Below are 16,273 nucleotides of genomic sequence, written 5' to 3'. Positions count from 1 at the left end.
GCAGGAACTACTTCCATATTATGCAGTGAAAGGAAACTAGAAAGAAAGAAGGAAAACTTTCTTGTTGTTAGATCTTTACAAGTAGCAACGTTTTGTGGACTATGGGAAGCTGAGTTGCTTTTGTGCAACATAATTTATTAGGTACACCAGTAATATCTGTCCAATGACTAAACTCTACCCAAGTCTGTGATCCCTGCCTATGAGAAACTTTCATGATTAGCATGCTGAGTTCTGGATTATCCTGCTTTGGCAGTGGAGGCAATTCCTGTTTTTTGAATGAGCTCAACTCACAAAATTTGTCTTCTGTGAAGTGAAGCTGAACTTCACTTTTAATTAGTGATCTTGAAATGGCTAGGTGACATGTTCATGAACTGAAAATTGTGATTATCAACTAAAATAACTTATTTTCATTCGTCTGCGCAGCCCACAAACATGTAGACATGGCAGAAAGTTAATTAAACCTCTTTACTCTGTGCAGGCAATTGAAAAACGTGTATTAGTTTTATCATGGAGTTAGGCTTATTTAACAAAAAAAAGCATAATCTTTACATGACTAAAGAAAAAGTGATTTAATTTTTTTTTGTTATATGATAGAGGAAGATAAAGCTAGTCTAAGTTATTTTTCATCTGTGTGCACAAAAGTGCAGAATATGTTTGCAACATTTGTGTAAAGTATCCTATAAATAAAGAGTAAAAGTACAGTTGTTAAGGAGTTTTCATCCTTCCAGAAGATGGAGGTCCATACTAGGAATAGTTAGAGGACAATCAGGAACAAGAGATAATGTGTTTAAAGCAGTGAAAAATTTTGGAGTAAAAAGATCTTCAGAAAAGATGTAGCATGAAAAAAGGACATTGCTAAGTAAGGAAACTGGAGAAGAAATAAGATAAAAATGTAATGGTCCTCATGTAATATTCTGAACTAAGGAGAGGGATGCTAAATGTCCTTGCATGTGTTTGATTAATTTTTAGTAATTAAAGAGCTGTTGGGGAATGGGCTTCTTGTTAGTTTAAGCCGTGGACAAGGACTTGGGAAACCACTAATCTTGCTCCATTTCTGCCAATAACCTTCTGGGACCCTTTGGGCAAGCTGCTTCATCCGTCAGTTTCTTGGTTTCCTGCTCTGTTTATTGGAGCTAAGAATGAAAAAATTTGGGTTGCAAAAGATCATTGAATCCAACTGATAACACAGCACGGCCAAACCCACCACTAAACCACGTCCTCAAGTGCCACATCCTCACATCTTTTAAATACCTCCAGGGATGGTGGCTCAAAGCTTTCTCTGGGCACCCTGTTCCAATGCCTGATGAGCCTTTCAGTGGAGAAATTTTTCCTGATATCGAATTTAACTCTGCCATATGCATGGGATTCAAGACACATAAGGATGCAATGACTCAAAATGGACAGAGCTCTGGGTTTCTAGTAAGAGAAGCTTGTTTGTAACTGTTTTAATGCAGTTCAGGTCTCAGAACTTCCTAATATTGACACAGGGAATAAAAAGACTTTTTGGGGAGGAGTTGGTTATATGGTGCAACTCTCCCTTTTCCCACCACAGGATTTTCTACAAGTTGATGTTTAATTCTTCTCTCATCAGTGTTCTGTTTGCTCGGTGTTTTTAGCTCACTGAATCCTAGCGACCTGAAGAAAGACTCCTCTGTTCTCCACATCACTAAATCTCAAGGAAGATATGGGTCCACAGCATCACCTCAGCCAAGACTCCCCTCCCAGCACTCACTACAGAAACAGGGAAGCAGTGACACTGACAAGGCTCAGGTCGTCCAGCTGCCCACGGCCAACGGGGTGGCAGCGCAGGAGCAGCCGGAGGAGGAGGAGCGGGGATCTCTGGAGCGCGGCTCGGCCGCCTCCACGCCGCTCCCGGGTGATGCCCTGGACAGCAGCCTGACCAACGGGGAGGGGGAGAGTGCTCGCAGAGAGTCCTTGCAGAGTGGGACTGCCTGCGAGGAGCAGATGCTCAACAGCTGCCACAGGACTCCCAGCGGGGACACGCTGCTCCCGCCCGAAAACGAAACTCTAGAAGTCAATTCCAACGTCAAGGAAGAACCAGCTGAGGAGAGCAGTAAACATGATCAACCTGTAGAAACAAAGGTAAAGAGAGAAATGGTTTAATTCCTGATATGTCATTACTTTTTGTATTTTCTCTAGGTTTTTATTTACAAAAATAGGCTTTCAGGCAGGTCAGAGATTGAAAATATTCTGGTTATTTGCCCTCTGAAAAAAGATGAGAAAAAAAAATTGCTTGCCTTTTCCCACACTCCTCTCCTTTGCTCTTCTCATTATCCCCTTGGGTCTTTCCCCAGTAGTTATCTGAGGTTTAAAAAAAGAGAAAACCCAAATATATATGCCTGTTTAGCACCGTGCTTCAGCTGTGCCAGCCTACAAGGGACACATGTTAGTGGTGCATATGACATAAAATGCCATGTGTAGTAAACTGTAATGACAGAGCTTCAGGCAAAAGTGTTGTGTGAATCCCTAACTTGGATGTAGTTGTCAAGTCAAAGCTGGAAAGGCAGTGGCAGTCTGCTAGTGATCAGATAGATGCAATGTTCAGGGTACACTAAATACATGACTTTTTAACAAGGAGAACTTATATCGTGATGAATTTGAGCTCCCTTGTAAGGAAGGTTTTAAATGCTTAAGTGAAGCAAGTGGGCGGAAAGAAATCTGTCTTGGGAAATTAATTGCTGAAAAATGGTGCATATTTTTCACTTGTAAAAGTTTACTTATGCAGTTTGCCTCCTTGTACCAAAGCAGGAAATGTGATTAACAGTTCTGGTCCAGCCATCCCGTTTGGCAGGGGGAGCTTGGCAGGCCCTCCCAGCCTTTCTCTTCAGCATGGAACCAAACAGCTGATGCTGGAAAAGCTCCTCATTGCTGCCCAGGTGTGCACTGGCACCAGTTCACTGCAGCCCTTGAGTCTGGTTAGCTGGGGGTCACACACACACGCATGCCTGGAGGTAAACTCTGAGTGGGAAAAGCGGCTCTCAAATTCTCAGGTATTATTGGATGAAATCTCCTAGGTAATGATAAGAAAGTGATGGGTTGTGTGGGTTTTCTTTTTTTTTAGGGGTTGTATTTTTCCAGTAAGCAAAAGCCTGGGTACTGTCCAAGGCACTTTTGACCTGCCACACCTGTCATGATGTTTCTGTCTCCTGTTGGGTAATGCCTGTTTCCCCTCTTTATGCCTACAAAGTGCTGAATTCTCAGTGGGCAAGGATGTTAAGTTTGAATCCAAGTCACGCAGTAAGGTGCTGGCAGCATTTTCAGGAAAAAGCTGAAAAGGGAAGCAGTTCTGTTTTAAAGTTCAGGAAGGAACTGGGCAAATGCTAATGGCAGCAATCTCATTAAAATCTGTCTTGGGGCTGCTGGGACCAGCACGTGTGATCTGTCTTATATTGACAATGAGTCAGCCTGTGAGGTGTAATGTGACTGTGACTAGATGTATATTGTTCACTGGTGCTTGAAGGGTACAAAACCAAGACAAACCCATGCAGGATGACTTTCACTGGTGCAGAACTGAATCTGTAAAACTGAACTGGGTCACAGCAGCCCTTCCTGAGATACCTTGTGTAACAAGGACTTCCCCTTTAGACTAGAGAGGTTAAGAAGCATGTCTACAACCGTTTGCAGAATCAAACACTGATTTAGTTTGGATTAATACAACCTGGAGATGGAAATCAGCCCTGTGGTGATCTAAGTAGCTGCTGCTGTGCTGTCTGGATTAGGAGAAGGATGATGAGCTACAGGAGAGTTCAGATGGAGCTTTATGCTGTTTCTGTGTTCAAGCACACACTGGTAAGAAGAGAGAGCATTAGACAATCTGATTTTGCTAAATGCCTACTTAGTCATTATAGAATATTAAAACTGGGATGCAGTCCAGTTGAGGTTGCACTGCACAGGATGACAGCACTCTCCTGCCCTTTTGATTAAAAATATAAGTACAGTTGAATAAAAGCAAAAGGAGCAGATGCATGTGAGTCATAGTCAATCTTTATGAGTCTGATAAGTATTTTGATGCTGATGCAAAGTATCTTGTCTCTTGTATGCCATGCTTCTTAGTTCAGGAGAGAGCAGAAAGTGGTGCTCTCTCTCTTTGTAAATGTGTACATGTACAGTAGAAGTAATCCTAAATCTACAGCTGGAAGGAGCGAATTAAATTGGGGACTGGTGCAAAACCAGTGCAGAAATTACTTTTTGGACTTGGAAAAGAAGGCTTGTTTTGAAATAGTGTTGCTCTTACAATTATTTTCCCCTCCCTTCTCACTGTAGATCTGAGGATCTGACTAAAGACAGATTATTGCAGGTTCTGGAAAAATTTGAGCAAAACTTATTAAATTTGGCAGTGATCAGAAACAATTTCCCCAAAAAAACAGAGTAAAGTATCTTTTATTTCTCTTATTTACTGAATTAGTTTGAAAGTAATGAAACACAATCATAACAAGCAAAAAGACAATTAAAAGTGAAAAGATTCCTGCCTCACAGCAGAAACACCTCCTGTCACAAAAACTGGTTTGTCTAAACTGCGGAGGCTGAACAGTACAAGAACATCTCAATCAATTAACTTCCTGAATAACATCTTGTGGGGAATCTGCTGCTGCAGCTAACTGAAGACAAGAGGACAAATGTGTCAGTGTTTGCTGTGAGACTGCTAGGAAATAGGGATACAAACTGCCTGCCTGCATGCCACAGATGGGGAAGAATCCACTAAACATCTTTAATAAAGTCCTTGTATAATGTCTTCTTTTAATGATAGTGTTGGGGGCTCGGATGTTTCAGATGCAAAACCTGGTGGAGATACTGGATTTCTAAATGTAGGGTGATGTTTCAGTTTAACCAAGGTAAAATTTTGGTTTTGCAAAGTTAATTCTCTGCCAAGAAATGTTTTACTGTTGAAAGACTTGAGAGGTTCTACCAACTTTTTGATTTTACATTTTTTGGTCTTTAGGAACAGTAACGGGAACAAAGCTATGTATCTTCAGGATAAGATACATATAAATATATAAATGCAATACAAATGCATAAATCTTCTTGTGAACTGTCACTTTTTTAGGGATACCAGGATCTTTCCACTTTGTTGGTTGCTGTGCAAGAAACAAGCGCAGTGTAATTGAAATTATATTCGTTCATACTCTACTTCTCTCCCCCTGTCCGTGTTGTTTAATATATTCCTTCAAAGCCCTCAGGGCAAGGGCTATGCCTGAGTAAAGGTGAATCACATACATCACTGTCATGCTGACAGGTACAGCTTTCTTGACAGGAGATGGCTCCTGTTTGGTTTGGATAATAAGAAAATTCATACTTTCACCAGCATTTTTCACACTGCTTCCTAATTTCAGAGTTCAAAATTACTTATTTTAAATTCTTAATCATCCATAGTAATATACTTATTCCAAGGGCAAACAGCTTTGTACTAAAGAACTAGATCCAGCTGAAATATTTACTGTAAGCATTGGAATAGAGATTCAGGTTTGCAGTCGCTGCTGATGCAACCCTTGGTCTCTCACTCCTGATATTTTGGTCTGCAGATGAAATCATGTACCTGTGTAATGTAAATGTTCTCTATATAGCACACTAGACATTTCTGCTTTTAAATGTTGAGTTGCCATGTGTTATGGATTGTCACAGAAGTTTGAAATGTTCCTTGAAATAATTGTTCCCTGAAGTTACCTTCCCCTCCCCTCAACAACACCCCGTGTCTCCCCGCTGAGGACGTGCTGAAAGAAAAACAGTAGTGGAGTTTTTTGTTATTTTTGCTCTGATCTAACCTTGTAGGCAGGTGTTCTTATGCTGGAATAAGAACATGCCTCAGTGATTAAAATATAACTCATCCATGATGTGCATTTCTCCCCCACAGAGAAGATCCCCCTGTCAGGTCATGCATTTGATGTAGAAAGGAGATGCAGGGTCAAGAATTAAGAAGATGTGTAAGGTGGATACTGAGAGGGTTGGAAATCTGGGCTCAGCTCATTTTATGTGATTTTTTTTTTCTTTTTTTTTTTTGAGTTTGTTATTCATGATTTTCCCTCTCCTAATTAGTTCAAGTAATCTTCTGTAAGCTACAGATTGGTTCTATAGCACTGCTCCAGGGAGCAAGTGGGGTTCTGGGGTGAGAAAAAAAATAAAGCAAAATTACTGAGGAACCAGTAATCTCCATGGTTTTGTGCCTCAAGTCTGCATGTGAGCTCTTTTGTAAACGGCTGCACTAAGCAGCAAGCTGTAGCTGTAATAGCTAATCCTCCAGCTCCCTGCAATGTCTCTTGACAGCACTTAAAACTCTGTTCTGCAGGTTACTGTGGTTGCTATGCTGATTTAAACAGATTTAATGAACAGCTTTGAAGTCACTATTGAAAGCCTGTTTTTGGGGAGGAGGTTTGCCATGTAGCAGTGCAACTGTGAACACTGCAGATTAGAACTGAAATACATTGCAAATTCGAATACTTATTGAATACCAAAATGGGGAAAAAATGCACTGAACTCCCTTAAATATAAGACTATACTTTAACATTCCCTATTCTTCACACAATTTTTGTAAGGGTACTAGCAAATGTTTAAGACACTCTTGTGGGAAGCAGTGTGCAGTTTGAAATCAGAAACCACTCTCTCAAGCTCTACTCTTTTTTTTTATGATGAACTTTTATGGTTTGTCTAGCAATTACCAGTTGCCCATAAGCACTGTGATAATACTGCCATTTATTTCAGGAAGACTCTGATGTCGTTAGATGTGAACAGACTATCACTAGATCTGGAGAAGGAATCTTGTAATGGAAGTGTCAGTTTGTTGAGCCTGACACTTGCCAGCCTGAGGCATTTCCCTAATGTTTTGATATTGTAGAAGCCTGTCCTTTCATTGTTTGTTTTGGAGTAATTTTGCCCAGCAATTTATAATTGTATGTTCTAACATATTTAGCTAATATTGAAAATTGAGTGAATGTTTTGAGTTTCTCTTCAGATGCAGAAGCATCAGAAATATATTTTGCAAAATAGAAGATTTTAAAATGAAAACTTCCCTTAAAATGCAAAAATGACTCCCATAAAGATTTAATGGAGTCCTCTAATTGCAGTCAACAACTTAATCGGCAATGAATGTATTGGTGAGCATAAAACATTTTGTGCCACATTTTTCAATAATTTTGTTGTGCAAAGAACATGCAGCTCAAATCACTTCTGAGATGGGGCGGGGGTGAACACTGAGTGCTCCCATCTGTTCCCTCTTACTCTGCAAATGAGTTCTTCCAGCTCTGAAAGGTCACTGGTACTCGATTACCAGGATGTGAGCTGGTCTGTGGAATAGGGAGTTGGTGCTTTGGCAAAGATCCTCATACAAACTGGAAAATACTAAATCTTTTAGGCTTTGAATTTTGCTCCACAATTTGAGTGATTTTTAACATTCTCTGACTTTTGTATGTGTTGATTAAACTGGGGGAAATGACATATTTTTTCAAAGGCGGTGTTTATTACTAAATGTTAAACTTGTATTTCAGTTTTTGGACTATAAGGTAGTCATATGTATTTTCAATTTTTTTATTATTATTATTGAATTTTGTTTTCTTCAGTATCCTAAGAGCTGCTCTTATTTTCCTGCAGGAGACAGATGAGCAGAAACGTCACAAAATTGCCAATGAACTTCTGCAAACAGAAAAGGCCTACGTTAGCCGACTCGACCTCCTGGATGGGGTACATGTTTCTCAAATTTGCTTTTATTGTGTTGCCTTGAATTTCCTCAAATGGCTATGCATAAGTGTGGGTATAAATTACATGAGATGTGGCATGTTTTTCCAATCAGTCATTTTCTGTTGCCACACGGCTTTGCCTTTGCTTCTATTTTAAGAATGCTGTATTTTTAAGAAGTATTAGAATTTTGTGGCTTTTAATGCATTATGTTCTGTGTGTGATGTCACTATAAGCAATCATACTGGTAGTCAACAAGGAGGGTGGATAACCATGCCTTGGCTTCCAGTGAATTGCAGTGAATGCTGCAATCACCCACTCATTATAAAATTACTAAATCCTTCTATTTTGAACCACCCAATCAGAATTTTTCTTTAGTCCCAAAGAACCTAGATGTTGCCCATTCCAAAATGTATATCCACTGTTTCCCCATTATATATTTAGAAACAGAAATTACTGTTCCTGCAAAAAAAGGGTTGGACTGTGATGCTTTGTAGAATCTAACTGATTTTTCTTAAATATAAAAGTCTGTACTTGAGTATTTTCCTTCCTTCTTGTTTATTTTCCATATAACACATATATTTTTTACCTGGACTCCTCCAGCTTTGCATTGCCTTACTACAGGAAATTTTTCTCAAACTCCACAGTTTATATTTCTCAGGTCCAGTGCAGAAGTTTTGTACAAAGAGTTGATGAAAAGTAAAAAGTCTCAACTGATACAATAATTGTTCAGGCTGCTTGGAGATCTAAGTAATTTTCCTCATGAAAGTGGATTTGCACAGCAGACCCATATTGTGATGGATGCATGGTGACTTTTAAAAGCAAAAGTATTGCAGGAAAAAAAATGGTTTAGAGAAGTTTAAAAATAAAAAAATATGTTTCCTTCCTTCATAGATTTTTCTGATGGGTAGTGTACAACTATTTTCCTTGATATCTTCTTAAGTGCACTACTGCTGTGTCTGTTTTCCAAATATTAACTGGAGAGAATTCTGAAAAATGAGTTTCAAACACAGCTTCTCAACTGCTGCTAATGAGAGGAAAGCAGAAGACTGGGACGGGAGTGTTATGTTTCTAAACTTGGTTAAAAAGTTGTGTAATCTTTATGGTCTTCAAAGTAACTAACTGTCTTGTTGGCAGTGCAGAAACTGGGCACGATTTAGAGTATTTGTGGCAGTTTTTTTTTTTTCCTTTTAAGACACTTCTGCTGTCTCAGTTGGGGTGATCAAAGTTCCTGTCTTCAGACTCTTTTCGTATTTTGCATCTCCTTGCCCAGGCTTCTGAAGCCCTTTCCAGGGAGATGGAATCTGTTCAAGCATGGGAGAGGGTGGCAGAGGGACAGTAGCTCTCCAAAAGAACTATTTTTTTGGTGATGTGCATATTAACAAATGCACATTGTGTAGCTGCACCTAGTTGAGCCCACTGAAGGAGAAAGAATACATTTAATTTTAAAAGAGACTGTAATCTACTGAGAACTGGGTCCCTTCTGTACTTTAAATGATATGTGGGGACCACTCATAGTCTGCCAACTACTTTGATTTCAAAAGGGTAAGGGGATACAGCATTCAAGGAAAGCTGTGGGGCTAATGGTGATCAGACATCATGCTGATTGCAAAGAACAGAAGAGTGGAAAACACTACTGGAAGCCTGGGAAAGCTGAGATGATCTAGCTGTTAAAGCAGACAGGATGTCTGGAGCTGATCCAAAGTGGCACAGCTTCAGTTTGGCTCTCCTTATGTCAGCCCTGCCTGCAGTGCTCTCCTGGCTTACCAGAAAGAAAGCAGGGTGTAAGGGGAGGAGGAGCTTTTCACTTCCAGTAAGAGAAAGGCAATGAATGAGTTTATCACTACTCATCTATATTATTGAAATATTAATTTTGCCTCAGCTGCAGCAGGAGGGGTGGATGGGTGGTCTTCCATTGGTTAAATATGATAGACTGACAGGTTTGGGGCTCTTTTTCTGTGTTGCAGGTATTCTATTCCAGGCTCCTTGAGGAAGCCAACAGAGGTTCATTTCCACCTGAAGTGATTAATAAAATCTTCTCTAACATTTCGTCAATAAATGCCTTCCACAGTAAATTCTTACTTCCGGAACTTGAAAAAAGAATGCAAGAATGGTAAGAGGCACTTCACTGGTTAATACACTCCTAAAACTGTGTTTGTAGAAACTCTCTTGCAAGGTTGAGGTAGGGAAAGTATCTTCAAATTAAGCTCTCCTGGTTCCAGCCAGGAACTACTGTGAGTAAGAGAACGTCTGCTCTTCCTCAGGATCTGACTCAGCAGAGGACTTGCATCATTTGCTCAAAATAAAGGACATGGATCTCACTGGAGCCAGTGAGATTACTCATGATCAAATGTCTTGCTAAATTGGGGGCTCAGACTCAAATTGTGTGCTACCCAGTGAATTCACTGCACAGAGTACAAAGCTGAGGTAAATAATGTGTATGTGGTTTATGATAATGCAGACGCACAGTAACCTTTGCTGTTACTGATTTTTTTTAATAAGGTGAGACACTTTCTTCTTCCTCTATGCTTTAGTTTTCTGTTTGAAATTAAAATCTATGTCAGATATATTTCAGGGCCATTTTCCCCTCACCTTTTCATGACCTCTGTTTGGAGCCAGCAAGGATAGAACAGGTGTAAATATACTCTGTAATAATCATGTACAGATGTAGTATCTTCATCCTGCCTTGGGGGGTGTGTGTGAGATTCTGGACATATTAAAACATAGCCATCCATATTCGGTCTCTTCTATGTATCTGAAAAAAAAGAAAAGGTCTCAAATCATTGCTGTTTTCCTACCTTCTTTAGGAAAAAGGATAACCTCATTTAAAAGAAATTACAAATACAGTTTCATCCAGTTATTTCACCTCAGCACTTGTTTGGCTCCTATATTCTATGTTATCTAGAATTTATTATGAGGAATTCCAGTGTTTGTCCATACATAATTTCCAGTTACACTATCATAGAACTCCTTTATTATCAAAAAACACACCAAAAATGAGAAAAAATTAGCTTTTTTTGGGTGATATGTATGAAAATCTTAGCCCACACAGTGGTGCTTTAGAGAGCAGCTATACATCTTCTGACTCTTTAAGATGATTCCCCTTTAATTAGTGATTCTTTAAAATAGAATAGTTACCATGCACAAACACATGGTACCTCTGTGTAGTCTATAATGCAAGGAAGTAAATAAAATGTAAGCCTTGTGACATATAAGAAGGCTTACACTTTAAGTTTCCCACAGAATGACTCGAGTAATTAAAACCTACCCATTTCTTTTAACAAAAGTTGGAAAAATCTGACAGGAAATATGAATACCTGGATTACACTAGAGTGCATGTTCATGAGAAGTGGAGTTTAGATGTTTAAAAAACAGCTCACACTACATTATGTCTGTGCTGTGTAATTTGAAATGAAATCTTAAAATGCTGCTCTAGACCCTTTGTGGAGCACAGAATATGAGTTGCCTTACTTTACATATTTGCAAAATGCCAAACTGCTCACTACTATTGTGTGTATAATTATATAGTTTCAAAGGTTGAGAAGTGCTTTTGCAGATAAGCTTTGACTCTTGGTGCAGAGCTAATAAATTGCATCACAAGGATATTATCTTTTCCACACTGCGTGAAAACAACCTTTGTGCTGTACCTGAGACAGCCTGCTTAAATCTCCTTGAAACGTGCTTTTGGGAGGAGTTTAGAAAAAAGAGTGCAGCTTTTGAAGACAGCCTTTTCTGATCACGGCTGAAAGAGAAATCTGGGGTAATTTTCTCTCCCGATCACAGGTCTCTGAAATTTTCTGGCACAATAGCTTCTGCCAGATAGAGTCTTCTCAGCAGTTCATCTCATTAGACACAAGAAATTAAGTATGTTCTATGGGTAGCTTTATGTGCTCCTATTATTCTTTATCTTCCAGCAAAAAAGCTGGATAAAATTTTCTGACTCTTTCCTTCAGCTGTAGTTTAAATTGAAAACTTAGAGTAAAAATATGTAATTTTGTAACTGGGAAAGCAGATCAAAAGCAAATTCTCATTTTTTGGAAGGAAGGGCAATGTGAATCTAAACTTACCAAGTGAAAGTGAAATTTTCTGGTAGCTGCAATTTGAACTGAGCAACAGCTGGAGCTGAATCTCTCTTACAACATATGGCTTGAAAACACTGGAAACAGCATTGTTGCAATATATTTTCCATGAAAAGTGTGTAACAGAGCATAACAGAAGATAACAGTGATCCCATGCCATAGAACTGTTGAATGGTTTAGCTTGGAACAGACCTTAAATCTAATTCCAACTCCCCTTCCATGGGCAAGGAAGGGTTGGAAAGTCTACTTTCACTAAACTATCAAAGAAAATAATTAGATACAACACCCTGGGTCTTCTGTATCCAAGGATGACCAGTAGCAGATACTTGGGAATACCGTAAGAACACTGCATGATTTCAGAGACCAACTCCCCACCCTGCCTTGTGCCCTCAGTGCCAGCCCCAGCAGCAGCCCAGTCCTCTGGGCTGGTCAGACACAGGAACTCTCTGCCCTGCAGGGGCAGCTGCAGCTGGATCAGCTTTTGACAGCCCTGCAATATTCACTGTTCAAGCACAGCTTTTCTGTTCTGCACAGCTTTTCTCTCAGAGAAGTGGTGTGTTGGGGTGGATTGCAGTAGATTTCTTCACTTCAGACCACTATGAAAACACTGATTTCAGACTTTCAGAAATCCATACTGAGTTTCTGAGCCTGTCCCTGAAAATGAGACATGAAATGTGCTTCCTATGGTAGTTCTTGGGATGCCTGTGTGCCACTTCACACTTCTTGTGTGCCTTGGGAGTGCAGCTTCTCTCAGCCTCTCCATCTGTTACTTTACTATTCTGTTTTATCTGAAGACACCATCAGGAATTGAGAAAAATGTGGGAAAGAGCTCACAAAAGACTGGAATCCAAAGGATTATCTTTCCTTCATATGTTTTCTTAGATAAATAGTAATTTAAAAAAGAGTTAATACGTATGGTTATGCAAGGCACAGAGTGGAAGCTGTACAGAATGGGTTTAGCCCTCAAACCAAATCACAGGTTAGATATTTTAAGGGTTAAATTGTGGTCAAAAGAAGATAATGTAGTTTTAAGGAATTGCAGATAAAATAAACTAGGCCATGTTTTGTAAATAAAATATTTCATGTCTTCAGTTCCTAGCTTTTCTTATTTTAGCCCTCTACATGACCTGTGGTGGCTATACATCATCAAAGGGGATACAAACACACTTTCTATGTAAATTCAGATTTAATGCTTGCATTGGAGCTCCACATGATGCCATCCCAAACAGAAGGGTTCTCTGTTAAACACTTGAAACCTTTTGTAACCCTTGTGTGACTTTGTTTTCTTTCCTGTTTGCTCTGAGATTCCACCCTCTTACTTTGCAGGACTACCACCCCTAGGATTGGAGACATTCTGCAAAAGTTGGCTCCTTTCCTCAAGATGTACGGGGAGTATGTGAAGAATTTCGATAATGCGATGGAATTGGTGAAAACGTGGACTGAACGGTCACCTCAGTTCAAATTCATTGTTCAAGACATTCAGGTAATGGGGAGAATAATGTGGAGCCTCAAGTAATATATAAAAATATATAGGCTTGTGGGTGAAAAAGGATTAAAGAGAAAATTAAATACCAAATCCCTTACAATTAAGGTAGTTGTTTTTATCCACTTCACACTGCGTTTTTCCTTCACCTTCTTGCATATGTTCACAACCCACCCACAAAAATCCAGATTTTTCTCCTGCAAAAGAAAGGAGCAAATTGTAAAGGCTGAAACATCTGAAGACTAAAAAAATAGTGCTTTTTGTTGTAAATATCAGAAGTAAATACCATTTAAGGACAAAGTGAAAAGGCAGTGCAATTCTAGATCCCTGCACAGCATCCAGTAATATTGTGTTTGCTCGCAGTAACGCTGAGCACAGAAAGCTGAAGAGCGCAGGGATGCCAGACTTTGCCAAAGGCTCGTTTCACACCCTCTGGTGCTCCCTGTGGGTGTCTCTGGGAATTGGCAGGTGTGTCCTGCTGCAGTCTGAGCGCTTAGAAATAGGGTGAAATATTTCTACTTAAATTTTACTGCTCTGTGGGGTCTTGTGGTTGTAAGCCAGGGAGGAAAACACTGTATGTTTTAATGAAATTTTCATTTTTATAATCTAATTGCATCTAAAATTACGGAAATGAATATACATCTTCAGATATGAGGGAGGGACACTGCTGAGGGAGTTGACATTGTAAATGAAAGTCAAAGAAAGCATTCCCTCCTCAGATAGGTAAAAGATACCTTTCTGGCCCATTTAAGTGATTGTTTATAAATGTGGCCATGAACTGTTCTTTTTAATTCAGAAGTATTTCTCTTGTCTATTATTATAAACCTATTTAAAATACACTGGAGTTTAAAAGATTTTTTTTTTTTTTTTGTAAGACTACCGAATACTTAGAATAAATTTTTACAGTATTTTTTTTGTGAAGATTTTCTGGTTATGTGGTTTGGTGAAATAGTTCTGTATTCTTTCATAAGATCTATCATGCATGTTTCAAAATACATTGGTTATGTTTCATCGACCATAACTTTCATTTTACAGTACCGTAATGACATTTTTGCCTGCTTCATTGAAATATGTTTACAATTTTTTAGAAGGAAAAAGTGTGTGGAAATTTGACATTGCAACATCACATGCTAGAACCAGTCCAACGCATTCCACGCTACGAGATGCTTCTAAAGGACTACCTAAGGAAATTGCCTCAGGATTCCCTAGACTGGAAAGATGCTGAAAGTAAATATCTTCAGGCCACTAAAGGAGCTATAATAAGATATTAGTAAGAGGATACTGTAAATTAAAGATATTTTCAGGAAAGATCAAGTGCAGAATTATCCATGAAAAGAATTTCTTCAGTGGAATTATAGCATTCCTTGAAAAACAATCTGTCTGAACTGAAGTTAATGTAAAAACCATAAAGGCTTTAGTATTCTCCTGGAGCACATAAGTTTTACTTTGGTTTTGGAATAGTGCATAGATTTTGATTTGTTTGCTTTGCAGATGATCAGGGCTTGTGGTGGCTTTTTTTTTTTTTTTTTTTTGTTGGCATTTTGGTTTGCTTTATGCACATTTGGAATGTGTGACTGTTATTTGTAAAAAAAGTGAAGTTAGACTCATTGTACTTTTAAGCTTCTGCAGGGAAAAAGCACAGCCCACTTTTAAATTTCTTCCTCTCTGTATTTACACAAGAACAGTTCAAGATATTTGCATGGAGTGTCTAAAATCACTTGCCAGATAATTCTTTTAAATATTTCATTTTTAGTACCATTTCAGTAAACACTTGTAAGATGAGCTGTTTCAACTGAAAAAATATAGTTTGACTTTCTGAACTGCTTTGAGAAAAGGAGGGAGAGAACCATAACTGTTCTTGTCACAGAAAAATGTGATTCTAAGTGCTGAAGTGCTACAGTAATCTGCAATAATTCTCTTCTGGTCTTTCCATATTATAATTTCTATTTGGTAGCTGACTTTTTTATGCCTTCCACTTTGCCTTGCTTTCTTTTTATTGCTAACTGAAGAAATTTATTGTACTTTGTAATATACATAAAAACAACAAACATTTTGGTAGAATTACCCCCACACCCCCTTTTTTTCCCCTATGTAGTACATAAATAAGTAAAAGTGCAGCTTTTTTGGTTTTACTTATTTCCTTTTTCTTCTGTCTAGAATCCCTGGAAATTATATCCACTGCAGCGAGTCACTCGAATAGTGCAATAAGAAAGATGGTAAATCATCCTTGTTTTCGTGATCACTTTTCAGTATATTATATTTCAATATTTAGTGAAGCTAGGAGAGTGAACTGCAAACCTTCCCTAAAATGGCAAGAATTGGTTTTTTGGGTCAAAGTGATTGTTCCTACTTAATGTACAGCTTCTGGAAATGATAGACAAAATCTGTCCTTGCAACAAATTCTCCCAAGTGGAAAATGGGACAGACTTAGTTCTTCTCCTGGCTCAAATCACTGATACTGCACTGAACTCTTAACCCTGTTTCATCTGTTTCTGTGAGTGCAGGATAATGTTTGTAAAGAGCAGTAACTGTTTCTCTGCCTGACTGGGCTGGGATGATAGGATCTTAATTGAAATGTGAGATGTTTTGGACAAGAAATAATGCAGACTGTATAAACAACTGCATTTTAAAAATTACCAAGGATACAACATTTCTAAAAGTAGTTCTTGCTTTATCAACTAAATTTATCAGTCAGACCACACATACTGGGTATAAATACTTTTTCCAAAGCTAAGTCTCTAGATTTACACCAGCTCCCATCATTCAATAAAAACTGCATAAAGATCTGTGCTTTCAATTAATAAGTTTTATAACTGTATTTTCACTGTAAAGGAGAATCTGAAGAAGTTGTTAGAAATATACGAGATGCTGGGAGAAGAGGAAGACATTGTGAACCCTTCAAATGAGCTGATAAAAGAAGGACAGATCCTTAAACTGGCTGCTCGCAACACGTCTGCTCAAGAGCGGTATCTTTTCCTGGTGAGTGTGGTGGCTGCTGATCATGAGGACTTTGAAATTCTCACTAAAG

General features: G+C 38.7%; 1 protein-coding gene across 4 annotated transcripts in view; it reads left to right on the top strand.

Moving 5' to 3' along the window:
* Positions 1–16,273, top strand: part of FGD4 (FYVE, RhoGEF and PH domain containing 4) — a 99,186-nt gene that overhangs the window by 72,807 nt on the left and 10,106 nt on the right. For 3 of the 4 annotated variants that reach the window (XM_063395612.1, XM_063395614.1, XM_063395613.1), the window contains exons 4-10: positions 1,617–2,103; positions 7,600–7,689; positions 9,651–9,796; positions 13,089–13,245; positions 14,334–14,472; positions 15,403–15,461; positions 16,078–16,224. In XM_063395612.1, coding sequence (XP_063251682.1) covers positions 1,617–2,103; positions 7,600–7,689; positions 9,651–9,796; positions 13,089–13,245; positions 14,334–14,472; positions 15,403–15,461; positions 16,078–16,224 — 1,225 coding nt within the window. Of the gene's footprint in view, positions 1–1,616; positions 2,104–7,599; positions 7,690–9,650; positions 9,797–13,066; positions 13,246–14,333; positions 14,473–15,402; positions 15,462–16,077; positions 16,225–16,273 lie in introns of those variants that run through there. The other variant, XM_063395615.1, reaches the window with a different exon arrangement.

Source organism: Prinia subflava, chromosome 4, assembly GCF_021018805.1.
Source record: "Prinia subflava isolate CZ2003 ecotype Zambia chromosome 4, Cam_Psub_1.2, whole genome shotgun sequence".
Lineage (NCBI taxonomy): Eukaryota > Metazoa > Chordata > Aves > Passeriformes > Cisticolidae > Prinia > Prinia subflava.
This window is presented reverse-complemented; position numbering and strand designations above follow the sequence as displayed.